Raw genomic sequence first — 17,907 nt, forward strand, 5'->3', positions numbered from 1 at the left:
GAGCGTGACAAAGTTCATGAAATGGTTTTATCCAGATCTTCTTCCTCTGTATGAATAGTATCTCTTGTTTTGACATTCAAAGTCACGTTTCTTCTCACATAGAAAAATAAAAATAGAAAGGGAATATCAACAGAGTCTTGAGACCCAAACAACTGTTCTTCTGTTCCTGTTATTGCATGTCTGTTTGACTGTCTGCGCTCTATTTTTAGCTGGTTAATTTACAATGTTTTCACTTGAGAACTCTGTGCCAGATTCCTTTGTGTCTGTCTCCAATGTTTCACATCCGACTCATTTGTGATTTGTATTCTTCGGTGACACTTTCAAACTTTCGTGGCCCAGAGAAGCACCCATACAACTTACAAGATCATCCTCAGAGCACACTAGATCGAAGGTTGCAACAAATGTTGGGTTTCTACTGTTCAGCTGCCCTACATGAGTGTATGTTTGAGAGCTTGGATGGTTGCTCATTGAATATTGCAGGATTTCTGTATTCCCGTCTCCATTTTCATAATATTTGCAATTTCAAGGTTCAACAAGTCCTTGGCCCATTATGATCAGTGTAGTGTGTATTATTATCATTGTGCTCCGAGCCTTACATTGTTGCAAATGGTTTTCCTGGCACTCAATTTGGTCTTCACTGATGCAATTATAACTATTCTGATTTAAAGTATTTTTTATATATATCTCAGCTTTTGTGCTTAATACGTGCTGGACAGTGTCTTAAATACAGGCACTAAACTGGTTTGTTGGAACTTTATATTGAGTAGTCTTGATTTTAAGCCTTGTTGTATTGAGTAGATAGTGTTACAATGTATTTGTGAAATCTGGTTTAGCAATTTACTTAGCACTGCTTCATATACTGTACACAGTTGAGACTGGCCTTAAACTTCTTTCATTATGCATTTGTGAAATCTGGTTTAGCAATTTACTTAGCACTGCTTCATATACTGTACACAGTTGAGACTGGCCTTAAACTTCTTCCATTATGCATTTGTTGGTTAAAGAGTTAGTCATGGTTTCTGCTTGCAGACTTCATGTCCCCGTCAGTGTTTTTCAAGTTTGAATCGATCAAGTTTGAATTGATCTGGTTTGGAAGTGATAAGTTTTCTTGTAGAATCATAACAGAGAACTCCTGTTTTTGTCAAACCGAATTACATTTGAGATCATATTTTGTTGCCTTGTTTTTGCAAGGAGAAATATAAAGGCCTACATGGAAACGGATGTAGGAAACCTGTTGTGTAAATTTTACTGTTTCAATTAGGCAAAGAAGAAAAGACTTATATTCTATTATTTATCTCTTGTCTATCATCTATCACTCACTTCAGGAAACCTTTTTTCTTTATGAATGGACTCGTTTGATAGCAAAGAAATTAAGGAACCCTGAGATACATGCAAGTTTTATTGGAATGCATCTATGAACGCAGATTAGTTGACAGGATCAACGTGCGGATTTTCTAATTAGATATTGGATTATTCATCGTGCTGTGATTATTTTTTGAGTGGAGATCATCTCACCTAATAGAAGCTAGCAAAATGATGAATCCATGGAGAATCCAAGAAGAGGAGGTAAAATAATCAATTTCTGTCTGATTGCATGATTTATTTCTTAATTTTTTTAATCACTGGCACTGGTGTGTAGATGGGGGGGGGGGGGCTTTGGAGGGTCATGCCCCCTCCCCCCAAAAAAAGTTCAATTACCAAGAAAAAAAAACAAGAAGAAAATGGTGGAATGTGATATTATTTTGAAATATATTGTCAAAATATATCTATCACAAAATTAGCTTTGTGTGCAACCCAAGGGGGGGGGGGGTTGGTAGGGGATTTCTAACCCATGGTCCGACCATCCCAACTGTTATGCTAGAAATTCCATTGTTTGTCAATATGGGGGTTCGGGGGCAGAAAGTGCCTCGCCCCCCTGGTGTCGATCATTGATCTGCCTGTGCCACTAGTGACCAAGCATGAAATATAATTGATTTGACTATGATGTATTTTCTTTCATTAAAGGTCAAGCCCACCTCAGGAAAATGTTGATTGCATCAATATAAATCAGTAAAGCATAATGCTTACAATTTCATCAAAATCGGATATAAAATAAGAAAGTTATGACATTTTAAAGTTCTACTTATTTTTCTCAAAACAGTTATAAATGTGCACAATTTAGTCACATGCAAATGAGAGAATCGATGCCACTTACTACTTCTTTTTTTTTTTTATTGTTTGAATTATACAATATTTCAATTTTTACAGATTTAACAACAAGGTCCAACTTGAATGAACCATAAAATCTTATGGTAATGGTACTTCCACATGTTCAGGGAGAAATAAAACTTTGTTTCACAGGACAATGAGGAGAAATTTAGAATATTTCATACTTCTTATATTAATAAAATACAAAATAAATAGTGAGTGATGCCATCAGTTTCCTCATTTGCATACTGACAGGGATGTGCAACTGTTTTGTGAAATTAAGAATGTTTTAACTTTCTTAATTTATGTCCGATTAATGAGTGTTATGCTAGTTGGATTTTTCTCTTTTTATTCAAATCAACATTTTGTTTGGATGGATTTGTCCTTTAATTTGCATACTAACATAGTGCTTTATAAGATTTATTTTGTATCCAAGTGTTTTACAGGTCAAGAAAATGTATAGAAATTTTACAAGATTTTAATTGAAAATGTTTGATAAATTCAAAATTGTAGGTCAATTCCAAATGTGTTTATTATTGATCAAAGAATATCCCAATGAGTTCAATCCAATCAGAGAAAAAATAAAAATATAAAAAAACAATAGATCATCACAGTTCTGTTTTGTCTCGAAATTTTATTTTTAAAAACCTTGAATTCCCCATGATCTGTATCTGTACATGTAGATATGCAACCATAGTATTTTGAACCTTGTACACGCCCTAGGCTATGTCAACACACCTATGTTTACAAATGGGACCAAATTAAATATTGGCCTATTGCCTTGAATTTAAAAAAAAATACAGAACAGAATACATGTACATGTAGTGTTCTACTAGGAAACTTGTTATTAAACATTGAGGATTTACTTCTTTAGACATATTGGATTAAATTTCAATTCTCAGTTGACTTTTCCAGGTGCTATGTCCTCTAGTGAAAAAATTCTGTTCAGGGTCAATTTTTCAGTTAAAAAAAATCATATTTTGCATTGCCGTTTTTTAAACAGATGACTGATATGAAATTGATCAAAATAACAAAATGGTGATGCACATCACATTTCAATAATAAATTTGGCCCAATACTTAGAAAATGAATAAATATTGAATACAATCATTGCACAGATTTAAATTCAATTGAATATTTGATTTAGAGAGTATAATTTGTATCATCTTGTTACATACAATGTAATGTAAACAGAGGCAGGCTCATCTGTATTCAAGTATACTTCAAAGTATGGCCTTGGACCTTTGATATGGTAAACGATAAGACTAATACCCTTTTTACACAGGATTTTCTTAGCCCCGGACTATCGCTAACCCCGTACTATCCTTAACCCCGTACTATTTTTTTTCCTTTCTACACATGCCAAATTGTGATTGCTAACCCCGGATAAGGAATGCTTGCTTTTCACACACGAAACTCGCTAACCCCGGACTAGTGGTTTTTGTCGATCATTCGTAGTACAAGTACTTCACTCGTACCTTTTTACACACGCTACAATTTCCTTAACCCCGTACTATAGGTGGGGGCAAATTGCCATTTTGCCCCACCTATAGTACGGGGTTAAGCTTAGCCCACTTTCGTTTTACACTAGCGATCTTAACCCCGTACTATCGCTCTTAGCACCGCAATTGCTGGGATAACCCTGCTTTTTTGCAGGGCCAAATAATCCCGTACTAAAGGTGGGGTTAGCCCACTTTGCAAAAATGCTGTGTAAAAAGAAAGTGGGCTAAGCTTAACCCCGTACTATAGGTGGGGCTAAATGGCAATTTAGCCCCACCTATAGTACGGGGTTAAGGAAATTTTAGCGTGTGTAAAAAGGGTATAAATGTCAACAGACTTGATACAATTCCACTCTTCATATCTTGCAAAATTATCGAGTGCGAGAGAACTATGCCTTTGAAATAACTTTTTTTTCCACACAGCATTGCACTTTGTGTCATTGGATTATCCATGATTGCGTGTAATTATGAACCCATTTGGCAGGTGTTTAAATTTTGTATGACAGTGTATAAGGATGCAGAGAGTGTCATAATGGACTTTACTGTTGTCAGATATATGCTTCTATCATTAGCAGCTAATGGGTCTTATCTATCGCTGCATTCATTCAAGCACATTTTGAGCCAAACTTTGGGCTGGGTTTATGAATAACTATTGTAAAAATAATGGGAACTACCATGGTAACAGGGCAATCAGCAGCCAATTACAATCAAGATTTCCATTGTTATAATGTCAAATTTACTGTATCTATAATATGAAGAATTATTAAATTATTAATAAATATGTTCTTGTTTGCATGCTCTGGAATCGTAATTCATGTTTTTGTATCAATTGTAAATGTAGCACTAGATGACCCCCTTCCCCTAAAAAAAGGAGAACTTTTTAAGGTAAACTTTTTCAGGTCTCGACCAAATGTAAGCTCCAACGTTCAAAATATATCATATTTTGTTGGATGTCAAAATTACGAGATGATTTAGCTCCACTGTTGTGCTGTTGGCAGTGTGAACAGGTACCTGCAAGTCTGCAACATTCATAGAGTCTCATTATATATGGATGACAATTTGCTATGTTATGAATTATGAATGACATCAAAATGAGAACTATATTTCTTTTCGTCTCTGTAGGAATTAAGTTTTATAACAGTTTATTTTAAATGAACTGTTAGATAAAGTTTGTGTGTTTTTTTTTGTAATCGCGGAAGTCAGGGTGCTATATAAGCACTTGCCTGAGGCAAGTAAAAGTTAGAGTCGGGCGAGTCTTTTGAAGTAAAGACCAAAACTATTTGCCCTAATTGGGCAAGCAAAATTCTCACAGTAGAATGACCAGAATTAGGGTGGATATGATATATTGACCCTAATTTTGGTCATGGCAGGCAAGATAAAATCACTTCGGAAAAACAAATGCAATAACAAGGTAGATCAGTTCATGTCAAAAGAGAAAAAGGTAAATGGTTTATAAAACCGCAAACCTTTCTTTTTAAGGATTTTTTCGGGCAAGTGAAATAAATTTTTGGGCAAGTATATTCCTACTATTTAAAAATTTACTTGCCCGACTGGGCAAGTGCTCCTAAAAAGTTTTGTAGCACCCTGCGGAAGTGCCCAAATCTCACTTTTCTTTGAAGGTTTCCTCTCAATTTCAAGGCTTTCAAGTGTCTTTCCGCTTAAGATTTCAGTTTTCGCCATCTTCGCAATGTGAAGTTTGTGGTGAAATATGAAAAATTACAAATTTCTTCTCATTTGTTTTTCTCCAACTCTCAGGTTTTGATTTCCTTTCAATGCATATCTCGAAAGTGGAGTAAAATTCAAAATAACCTTATTTCATCTTGTTTTTCCGTTTGTCTCCATCTCTTAGGATTTGAGTTCCTTTGCGATGCCCTTCTTGGAGAGTGAAGAACGATCTCCCGGGAGCTCACAAGCAGGAAGCAATTCATCTTCCCCTGGAGGAAGTCTAACAAACATCGACAGCAACAGCAGAAGATATACCTTCCCAAGTAATAGCTCTAAACCGGTGAGTACACTTAAAAGCTAAAAGAAAGTATAGCTACACAAAGGAATGATTGCATGAGAAAAAGTCTTTAAAATAATGACAGATCTATCATCTAGACCTGGGCCCCGTCTTGCAAAGAGTTATGATTGATCCAATCAATCGTAACTCTATGGAAATCCATCAGTGCCATACAATTTTCAAAATGTCCTTTGTGAACAAAGGCGCACACACCAAATTGTCAAGAAAACAATGGATTTATGTAATTAACGTCATATCTAGAAAACATTTTGAACATTGAATGCAATTTAGATGTTGACATTGCTGGCCGTCCATAGTTGTGATTGATCGGATCAATCGCAACTCTTTGTAAGACGGGCCCCAGGTCTATTTTCATAAATCAGACTCTGTGAAATCATTAAGCTGAAAATTACTCCGCTGAAATTCACCAACACAGATTAGTACATGTGGGACAAGTGTAGTTTTGCTTGGAAAAAAAATAACATCATCTGCTGGAATGCCATGCTTGTTAATTTCTCAGCAATTAAGCAATTTTTACTGAAATCATTTGGTACTGTACATAAACATTGGATGTCATTTCATTCATTGGATTCTGTTCGACTTAGAACTTATTTTCTGGTCATTACCACATCTGGCATTTATGTTTAATTCAAGAATTTGATCAGTGAGTCAATAAGTCTTGATATATTATTTGAATTGGACATGGAAAGGTCTTCAAAAAAAGTTTATTTTGAGAAATGTAACTTAGAAAAACATAGGCCTATAATAATATTTTATTTAATCTGATCCTTGGATAGCAAATTGCAAGTATTGGTATTTACACACTCGTCACAAATGCTTTTAAACATATAAAAAGAAAGAAGAGAGTGATGAAATATGAAAGAAAGCCAGAAAGGAGGAGAGAAGGGGAAAAATAGAAGAAGATGGAAGTAAGGAGAAGGGAAGAGGATAAGAAGGAGGATAACCTGACAGTGATAATGAAGGAAAAGAGGAATATGTAGGGGAAGAAAAGGAAGATAAGGGGAAATAAAAAAGAGGTAGGATGAAACTGAAAAAAGATGATACCATCAGAAAATTGCACCATCTTTTTCTTTGGTTTACTCAACTCATAACAGAGAGAACTCATACAGCATATTCTGCATAATGCATGATAAAGGGATTTGTTTTCAACACTCACTCGCTTTAATCTGAATATCATACGTGCAGCAAGAAATTGTAAAACCAAATTGCTTTTCAGTTATTTCTGCCTCAGAAAAATAAAGATTTGGGGATGATATGTACATGTACTTGTATGCCATTGAGCTTAACATAATGCATGTGCAGCCAGTAGAGTATGCAGATCATATCCACATCATTTCATCTATCATTTTGCAAATCTTGATTCAAATTCTATCATTATTTGGGACAAATATGATAATGATATGTCCTAGATCTAATGTGGACCCTGGATGAGCAAGCTAAACTTTCATTTCCGTCTTTCTTCCTCCTTTTACTTCCTCATCTCTCTAGAGCTAACCTTGTTCACCTGGGACTATCATAGTTTGTTTAAATTTTGTTTCACATATGAGGAGTACTACGATCGTTTTATTAGTTAGATGTGAAAATCAAAGTTCAAACAATCACAAGTTGGGGTTTTTTGTCTGAAGTAGGGTTTTATCAAACTTTGCAGAAATCTGAAGTATTCTGGCAATAATTTCTAACATTTCCAATTTGAAACATAAAGCATATTATTCATATTCTGGATCTAGGCATGGAGACAAACTGTTGATCCTTCAGCTGGCTTCCTGAAGGTTGGATAAAGAAGATAATGAGTTAGTTAGTGTAGCATTAGCAATGAGCTTCATGATATCTACCTGCATGACATGAAATTTGCTTTGCATGTATTGTTTGCCTTCTACATTCTCACACCATTATCGTGTTTCAAATACAGCCGAACCTGTCTTAGTGGCTACCTGTCTATAGTGGCCACCTGCTTATAGTGACCACTTAAGATTCCCCGCAGGAAATTCATGTGTTGTTGACCCTGTCTATAGTGGCCACCTGTCTGACGCAGCCAGTGGCCACCCATTTTCCATCCCTCGGTCAATAGCAGACCCTCTATAGTGGCCACGAAGAGTATGCTTCCCTGAAACTGTTGATACAAACAGTGGTTGAATAGTTAGTCTTTGCGCTTACAGCTGCATCTAAACATGAATCTAATACTCTTAAAGTAACAGTTACACAATCAACAGAAGTTTTGGGTTGAATGAATAGATACATGAATGCAATATTATATATAACAAAAGTTGAAGTTATATTAAAAAGACATACTGTGTGTCCAGTACATTGCACAGTATCTACAATACATGGTCAATTCAAGATGGCCACCAACCAATCTATAGTGGCCACATTTGTTGTTTCCCTGCGGTGGCCACTGTACATGTACACAGGTTTGACTGAATATGTAATACTGGTGGAAAGCTTATTTCCATGCCATGGACTAATAGATAATGAACTTACACAGGGTAGGAATTAATTTTTTTTTTTTAGGGGCTACTTTTTTTTTTACATTGGGGCTACCACTGAATATCTTGGGGCTATTTTCTAATTCATGGGGCTACTTTTTTTATCGCATATCAGCAATTACCTTTTGACATTCCGAGACTCAATGTGATGCCTAAAAGCTCAGAACATTTTTAACTGTAATTACTGTAGGCTACAGGCCTTACAATAAACAATAGTGATCCCACCAGAGCAGTGGCGTACCTAGGATTTTTCACAGGGGGGGGGGGGGGCAAATTCGTCCGCCCAAAAATGTGACAAGCAAAAAAAAATAAACAAGTCTTCAACCACAAATATAAGATTTCGTACCAGAAAAAAAATTGACAAGCAAAAAAAAAAAAAAAAAAAAAGTGCATGGGTTGTGACTCGTCAGGGGGGCAGACTGCCCCCCCCCCCGTAGGTACGCTAGTGCACCAGAGCTTCAGCTTCACACACTTCAGATTCGAGCCAATCGAGGCCCCAAGACTTTATTGTCTCTGTACAGTACCGTTTCTTTTTTGGCTTATCCTTCTCAACAGTATCTCAATTTGGAGAGGCTTCTGGCGCTGGCTCTGGCCGTTTGGAAGAGCCAGGTTGAACTCGAATTAGAAACTTATCCATCTCGCACTCCAATTCGACGATGTCGATAATCAGCGCTGTCACAATCACCAGCTGATCGCATACAATTCTGTGCATGCCTAGTACACATGATATACCGTACGATGCACATGGTCTCGTTACCAGCTGTGCAGTCTAATCGTGCACGCGTACATGTACATAAGCCATGCGGCAAGTGCGTCAATAATTCTAAAAACCCCGTGCTAAAGACTGTGCGTACTCCGCATCCCATATTGCATTGCGCGTTTATTTTACAATCGCGAAGCTTCCGGTGTTACGGAAGGTTCGGATATTGCATCGACCGTTCAACTTAAAGCTGGCAAGGGCGATATAAAAGATGCGCTTGCTCCGCCGCCGGAGAACGTAATTATGTGAAGTATTTTTTCATTGTCGATGGTATTTTATTGGGGCGATTCTGAAATAAAAAGTCGCCCCAAAGCATTGGGTTTTGAGAATTTTTAGGGGCGATTTGGGCTGTCATGGGGGCAAAATCGCCCGTCGCCCCCGTGTAATTCCTACCCTGAACTTACAAAAACTGCAAATTTATGATCACTTGTCCAGGTTATGATCAATTTATCTCTTTTCTTTTTCCCTGGCATACAGGGTAAAAGGAGATGGCACAGTGGACCAGCGCCCTCAACATCCAGTCAACAATCTCCTAGCTCTGGCAAACTACTCTACAGCACATCACAATCAAGATCAGGTAAGCTCAAATTATTCTATTCTGGGTCATTTAATAAGGGAAGGATTCAGAAAGGCTAATTATCAGTCAATAGCGGGTCCAGCTGTGTGGTTCATCCACATCAAAAAGGTAAGACCCATCGTGTATAAGGGAACATGCCTGTACAGATTCAGTCATGGAGCTCTTAATAGCTCTGTGGATTCAGTATTAAAGTCAACCAGTCAACGACCTTCAAGCTCCTGAAAGCTCACAGAACTCATCACAAGCTGAAATGGGTATTAAAGTATCACTGATTTCAATGAACCTTGACACCGAAGGTGCATTTTACCATTCAACAATCTCCAAGCTTTAGAAAACCTCTCCTCAGCTTATCAAAATCTCAACCATCAGGTCAGGTAAGACTAATTAATTCTTTATATACTGTGTTAATTTATACCTCTATATCGAAAGGCCATAGGGTAATCTGACAATTACGTGTTTTATTTACCTGTAGCAGTTCATGGCCTTTAAGTTTCGGAAACTTCTCTACAGCATCAAAATCTAGATTAGGAAATCATCCAAGACTCATTTATCTATCACTGTGATATTCTGTAACTCTAAGAGGACTAGTGACATAAACCATGCATAAACCTAGATCAATAGCAGTGAACTTATCTCCATGATTTAGAAAGCCATCTTCACCATGTCAGTATTGTAAGTCTTATTGATCTATCACCTTGGTAATCTACCAGGGGACGTAGGGTTACAAACACCAAGCATGAAGCAGTCAGCAATCTCCAAGCCTTGGAAAACTTCTCTGTCGCAAGGTCAGCAAGTCTCATTGATGTTTCTTTGTGATGATGTACAAGAGACATAATGTTACATTATTGAGCAGCCAGTAGTGTCCATGGCCTAGACAGTTCTCTCCATCATATTGAAATTCAGACCAGAAGATTGTGAAAGACTCGATCAATCTATTGATGTGATTTTATATGGGGCGTATAGGATTTAGCAACACCAATCATGAAGCCTTAGCAAACTTGTACAATCGATAAGATTTATTTGTAATTTAGAAGTGATTATCATTGATTTTTCTCTTATCGAGCACATCCCTAGTGAGGTCACGTTTCACTATATCTGTCAAGGGAGGGAGGTGAAGTAAAATGAGAAGTCAACAATCTCCTAGCTCTTGATAGCTATTAAACATACTCCAAACCACTTCTCTGAACCACTTCATTAAACCAGATCAGGTGAAAGAGATTTATATCCCTACTGTCTGAATCACTCTTTATCAGGATTATCAAGGGTATTCACATCAACCAATCAATGACTCCCACAATAATCAAAGCTCATCTAAAACCCATCAAGACCCTGGATTTCACTTACAGCATTTCCAGATTTATCAGTGTCGCAGGAGCTTGAGATTTGCTCACAACCTGGGGAGCATTACATGCACCAAATAGTCTGATTTCAATGACTATGTCTTATAAGCCACTGAAAGCCTTTTACGCTTTTTACATTGGGGTAATTCTGTAAAATAACCTTTTGTACATTCGACCCCCATTTTTCTCAAGTTTTACTTCACTTCATAAACTGACCAAGTCATGGTCCTTTGAGAACATTACAGACTGTCAAAAGAACCAGAAATCAGAGCTAGAAAATTTCATGAAGGTCCCACATATATGGGGATGGACATACATATTTTATGGAATTGCCCATTGGATTTTCTTAACACCGTACTATGGCTAACCCCGTACTATCCTTAATACAGTACTAATTTTTTTTCCTTTTCACACCAAATTCTCTGCCTAACCCAGGCTAGGAAATGCTTGCTGATCTCAAACATAATTAGTAATCCCTGGCTAGTGGTAGCCATTCATGAACACTTATCTCTGATTGGACAACAGTGCTGACTTTGTTGCCCCGATGGCATACATCAAGCGCTGTCCTCGGTTTAGGCTGGTCTCTTTACACTAGCGATCTTAACCCCGAACTATCACTCTTAGCACCGCAATTGCTCGGCTAACCCTGCTATTTTGCAGGGTCAAATAATCCCTTCCTATAGGTGGGGTTAAACCAGCTTAACCGGGCCCATACTCTTGGTAGGGCTAAATTGCCATTACAGGGTTAAAGAAATTTTCACAAGTGTAAAAAGGCTACTTTCTGATTGGCTCAAAGCAAAATTGTGAGTGAAAATCACTTTTTTCTATGAAATACTTCCCTTTCTTTACATAGGTATTCACCAAATCAAGTGTCTTAGTTTAATAAATGTTAAAGAGCACATTTAATGTAAATTATTCATCATCAATCATTAGAATATTGTGCTAAAATTTCCAGATTTATCAGTTACACAGGAGCTTGATATACATGGCTTATCACCAAAATCAAATATTGAAGGTCTGCACACTAAAGAAAAAGCTTTTCCTCCATCATTCTAAATGTTTTGAGGAGCTTGATATGCATACAACATGTTAAAGCTATTCACCAAATGTAGTGTTTTTAACTGTTGAGGGCAATATCCACCCTCCAAAAAAAAATGATAATAAATAAATAAATAAATAATAATAATGAGTAAATAAGATAAATAGAAATGATGATGATAATAATAAGGAAGAAAGAAAAGAATTCGCCATCAATCATTGGAATATGCTCACAATTTTTTGAGGAATTTCTCCCTGCTAGTAGTGGTACCCATTTTCACCTGGGTTGAGTGCAGCACATTGTGGATCAATTTATTGCTGAAGGAAATTTACACCATGGCCTACATGTAGGTTCAAAGGCAAGAGTTGGAACCACAATGCTCAATAATCATGCCTAATTCACAGCTAATATCATGTATATATACACTGTACAATAAACACAACTATCGATCTACGGTTCTTTGTCAAAGTTTCCTTCCCTAAAATCCCATGCATTACTCGTTTTGACCTAGGTGCAGTGCCGAGTTACGGGTCAGTGACTACAGTATAATCTGCACAAACAGTGCAACTGCCTTTCATCTATCTTGACCCAAATATGCTGAACTTGCCTGTCTAGCCAGTGTAGACATACATCACCACCAGATGGCAGCAGACATCAAGGGACTGTCACCCAGTATTGATTTCAGTTCTATGCAGGAAAACGTTCCTGTCCTTAGCTTTGATTGCCTTGAAATACAACCTCCTTCTTCCTTTTTTTTCCTTTTCCAAAGAGGGGTGCACAAGATACATGTAGTAGTATACAGTGTAAAATTCCTTAATGTTTTTGGTAAATCTAGAGGTTTTTATTATACAAAATTGTTTGGATATATGAACAATATTGGAAAAATCCATATGCATGAAAATGCAATTTAAAACATGCTATATAGAAGGGCAAAAATGAACTATAGATTTCAATTCAATTCAATTTCAATTTATTTATTCAATCATCATCAGGTACAAACAATTACATAAATAAATACCAATATAGATAATTATGCAAATACTAAATATAAGATTATAACAATAGAATGATGGTTTGGTGACCCCGGAGAAAGCAGAGCTTATAAAAAGGGGCCACCGAGTTAGAATGTACACTGGAAATATACAATAAATAATGATAATTACGCTAAGTACACCGATGCAACAGCCAAAAAAAAAAAGAGGGGGGGAGGAGACTTTCAATGAGATAAAAACAAATAATTGACTGAAGGTTTATTAAACACAGATAGGTTTTTATCATTTTTAAACCAGGTCACGATATCAAAGTTTGTATTTTTATCATTTTGATAGGAAAACACATCTCAGACAGCGATAAAGGACAAAAATTTCAGGATACAATCTCTGTATGTAGAGAAAGATTTCAAAGGGCCAGTATCATAAGAGGAAAAGTATCAATACCAAAATACCTTGGTAAATCCTTGACATGATCTTATTCAAAATTTAAACATGGATAAATAAAAAAGGATAAAATGACTATTTTGTAAGATTCAAATGGTGTCAAGATAATGAGGTCTTTTAAATCTTTTGTAGCAAAACTTGAGACAGGCTTTGATTTTTTTTCTTTTCTTCGAACTGAATTCACAGTTAATTCTTGCATACTGCATCTGTTGGGAATATTGTTTTTCTTCAAGTTCATCGTCTCCCTTCCCCGGGAGGTAAAAACCCGGAATCCCTATTCTTGACCTTTAGGTTAGCAGAGCTCTGAAAAACAAATGCAACAACAATATTAACATGCTTCCATAGGTCACATGCTTGAGCTCTAGTCTTGTTCAGCAGACTATAGGTTGTGTAATGTCACTCTTCTCATGTTACACATGAGTTCAGTGAATGAAGCCAAATACATGGAAGAGAGAATACTCATGAATTTAGGAGTACTTTTAGATTATATTCTATTATTTCTATTTATTTACATGTACCTAGATCTTAATCATCTTTAAATTGAGATTGTGGTCATTCATCCCCCTCCAAAAAATTAAAAATAAATAAAGTGAATCGATTAATTGATTGAATGAAAACAATGAATAAATAGATTAATTAATAAATTAAGTGAATATTAAATAGATAAATATATATATCAATAGTAAAATAAATAAAAAAGAATTATCCAACCAATATAAAGTATTGACCCAAGGCCATGGCCAGGCACAGCCTTAACCCATTAACTACTGGCATGAGATGGTTCCTGTACAAAACGAATTGGAATTACAGAATTCATCAGTCCACAGGTTAATATGATTGGCCTTCAGGCTCAATGCCCAGCTATTCGGGCTCGGAGTTTTGGGGTAGCATCCCTCTTTGTTCTTCCTTTTTCAGCTGTAACAATGTTACAGAGGCGCGCCGTTGCCAGTAAGGTTTTGAAAATCAAGGGCTGTTCAAAGACTAGTCGGAAATGTATTTGACTGGATGCAGGAAACATGCCAAGGTTTATCAATACAGTATTCCTCCGGTCTGTCTGGAATATTGCTGATTTGGCCGTTCAGGACCAGGAATAGGATTGGTATACTGGACTATATTGTAAATATTAACACAAAATATACTTTGCACCTGCAGGGAATGTGTCCTGACCAAGTGGTGTTGCCGAACCACATTATAAATATTACATTTTAAGCAGGAAGGTACGGTGCTAGTTTATTGATGGTGTGTACAGAATAAGAGGAAGGTAATTGAATTCTGTGTCATATGTGCATTGTTGACTTTAATATTACAAAAGTGAATTATGCTCTTGCATTGTGTGTAAAATACATTGCTTATTTGGAGGTATGTATGTGGAATGTGTTTAGTGATTGTTCATTTTATAGTGAATGTTTCATATGTGCATTGTTGACTTTAATATTACAAAAGTGAAATATGCTCTTGCATTGTGTGTAAAATACATTGCTTATTTGGAGGTATGTATGTGGAATGTGTTTAGTGATTGTTCATTTTATAGTGAATGTAGAATTTACAAGGGGTGGGGGGCAAGTTGTCTGAAGAAACTAAACAAATGTACTTGTATTAAAGCAAAAAAGTGGGAAATTGTTGCATTTAATAGGTGGTGCATTTCCCCCGTCATTTTTGTTTTCAAAGGAAAAATTTAGTTCCTTGTAAGTTGGCACTGGCTGGGGGGATGAATCTGCCACTTTGTTGTTAGAATTATACATTATGCTACCCATGAGTTCTGTTGTTGTTGTTTTATATCAGCATTTTGTTGAAAAGAGTTGGAATGTTTTTTGCCAGACTAGATCAACAATTGGTTGCTATGTTAGCCAATCCTCTGGAGTTGATATTTGGGAATTACATGTAGGTTAAAAAAATTTCACAGAATATGAATCCTGTATTTCATATTTTACATGCTTTGTCCTACAATTACTATTGTCCATGGATGTGTCACGAATCCCCCACCCCTAGGGAGAGCTGCCACATCAGGGTATCTCCCCAAATGTAAATGAGCAGATCTTTTATTATCCAAACATTCGTATTGTATCTCTTTGATCATCCCACCATGTTATCCTTCTGATCAATACACCACTACCCACTTATCACTCATAGGTGATCCACAAAGCCCTTTTTCCTATCCTGTAGCTTTGAAAAGAAAAGAGTGTATTGATCTCGAACTATTCAAGCCAGTCCTAACATTGTGTAGCATTGTATTGTGATGATGATAGAATAAAGGCAATTGGGTTTCGGTTGATTAAGGAATGGCCTCCTGAGTGATCACAGCATTGAGAGTGTTTGCTTCATTGGGGAGTGGTTATATCTACAATATATACTTTATTTTCTTTGAGTTGGATGTAATAGTTCTTGTTTACAGTGTTTATTAAAGAAGATTTATTTCTTGTGTACAAATCTTTGAGGAATTATGAGACATTACGTGTAACTTGTTGGTAATCCAAATCACAGTCCCGAGGAAGGTGTTTCCAGAATTACAGGTAAAGTTGACATTGTGTACATAAGCTCTCCAATACAGTATATAAAACTGCACGGATTGGCCAGTACAAATGATGTTTTACGTTGACAAAAGACAAACCTTTTAAAGATATCTTTTTTTTTTTTTTTTTTGAAAAAGATGTTGTTGGTTCAGAGGAAGCCCTGTATTACATGTAGTATAAAGGATGTGTCATTCGCTGCTGTGTCACTGTCGGGAATATCAATAGATGAGGAAATCTTATGTTTTCTCCTGAACAGGGGTATTAATTCATAAGAGAATTCTAATTTTTTATCATGTTGAGATTGTTACTAAAATGTGAAGTGTATGGTCCAAATATACTGAAAAATATTACTATTATATCCGTAATAAGATGATCTTTTCTTTTATGATCATGGATTAACACTATGACCCCTAGTCCCTTGGCATTCAACAACTTGGACTCCAGGATTACAAGGAGAGAAATAGAGGAAACTGTCAAAATGTACAGTATTTAAAAATGTTAACTACGATATGAGATCTTGGGGATATTTTTACTGATGCAATATGCTTAAAATATGCATATTCTTATTTCAGTAGTTGGATCCCTGAGCCTTATTCTTATGTCAGTGTTCTTCAGCACTCATTCAATGAACAAGGTTATGATATAACCTTGTTCTCAGTTACATCTCTATGTGTGGCAAATAAGGTTGACAATGTTTGGATTATTTTCTCTCTTTCTTTTGGACAAATGCTTGATTTTTTTACACTGTCAGTCTCCATTATAGCTTTTCATTATATAACTTGGCTCTTAAGTAAATTTGATTCTTTAAATTATCTTTTTCTTTATTAAAAATAGAGCTTGAAAAATGAAAATTTTCTTGCCATATTACTTTCCACCAATAGAGGGCGTACACAAAAATATGCCCAAAATTCAAGTTTTTGAGCGCTCTGGTCAGTATAAAAATTATTCTAAGTTACTAATGAAAATTGAATTGCAACTGTATGGAAATAAATAATTTTGGTCACAAAAGTGATATATTAATGATTTTTTAAAGTGTGTGCTCAATACAGCATTGACATACCATAGTTCTACCTGTAGATTCTCCACAGGCAGGATGGTAGCAGTGAACCAGCGGTCTTCAGCAGGACTACAACAAAAGGAGAATAGGAAACTGACAAAATGAGTGTAATATTTTAGCATAATATGGGGTTTTCTAGATACATTTATTGATGAAATATGCTTTAATAATATATTCTTTTTTTTCCCTCCCGTTTATTTCAGTAGTTGGATCCCCGAGCGCCACCACCACCCAGCCATATTCTTACGTTAGCGGCCTTCAACAACTCAGACTGCAGGACTACAACAGGGAGCCGGAGAGGAGACTGCCTCGGCGGGTCCTTGTCCGGCAGTTCTCGGACCAGGGAGAGTCTGTATCGGTACCTTTCCATCCGGTAAGTTTCATCCTCAGTTCATCAGTCACTTGTACTATTTTGTTGTGATCTTGACTTAATTTTGAAAATATGTTGATTTTCATATATGTAACTCTTATTAATTGTAACGCAGTGGTGTCCCATGGACTTTAAGCTGTTTTGTCAAATGGAGGGGGTTCCATGTTTGCCCTGACAACAATTGCTTCTATGAAAATCTGCATGTTAAGCCAAACCTGAAACCTAACCTCCAAAACTAAATAAACCCTAATCCTTGTCTTTACATTATTCTGAACCAAAAACCCTATTAGAATCTAACTCTAACCCTATGCCCTCTTGAATATTAAGACTGAAGCAGATGTCGCAGGAGCAAATGTCGTTTCACCCATGGAGGATGTTCACAGCAGCTTTCCTGGTGGGTGATTCATAAAGCTGTTTATAAGTTACGAGCAACTTTACAACTGACTGGTGATCCTATTATCTGCATCAAAATTCCATAGGTGTTGAGTAAAAAACTAAGAAAGAAAGGATCACCAGTTATTAATAAAGTTGCACATGACTTATGGACAGCTTTATGAAACACCCACCAGATTTTTTTTGTCTGGAGAGAAATATGGGGATTCAATGAGAAGAGGTGCTGAGTGGAA

The 17,907-nt window shown here is 36.4% G+C and overlaps 1 protein-coding gene across 1 annotated transcript; it reads left to right on the forward strand.

The window, feature by feature from the left end:
• Nucleotides 1-1,325: 1,325 nt before the first annotated feature.
• Nucleotides 1,326-17,683, forward strand: LOC129274748 (uncharacterized). The gene is made up of 5 exons (XM_064108267.1): nucleotides 1,326-1,566; nucleotides 5,536-5,691; nucleotides 9,430-9,529; nucleotides 17,115-17,284; nucleotides 17,609-17,683. Exons 1-5 carry the CDS (start codon nucleotides 1,534-1,536, stop codon nucleotides 17,681-17,683), a joined length of 534 nt encoding a protein of 177 aa, XP_063964337.1. The 5' UTR covers nucleotides 1,326-1,533.
• The last annotated feature ends 224 nt before the right edge of the window (nucleotides 17,684-17,907 follow it).

This window comes from Lytechinus pictus, chromosome 13, assembly GCF_037042905.1.
Source record: "Lytechinus pictus isolate F3 Inbred chromosome 13, Lp3.0, whole genome shotgun sequence".
Classification (NCBI taxonomy): domain Eukaryota; kingdom Metazoa; phylum Echinodermata; class Echinoidea; order Temnopleuroida; family Toxopneustidae; genus Lytechinus; species Lytechinus pictus.

What these genes read in the sequence shown, in the direction of transcription:
- LOC129274748 (XM_064108267.1), top strand. Translation starts at nt 1,534, where the DNA reads ATGATGAATCCATGGAGAATCCAAGAAGAGGAG. An exon ending in CACATCACAATCAAGATCAG is followed by an intron (nt 9,530 to 17,114) that starts GTAAGCTCAAAT and finishes CGTTTATTTCAG; the next exon opens with TAGTTGGATCCCCGAGCGCC. An exon ending in TATCGGTACCTTTCCATCCG is followed by an intron (nt 17,285 to 17,608) that starts GTAAGTTTCATC and finishes TTGAATATTAAG; the next exon opens with ACTGAAGCAGATGTCGCAGG.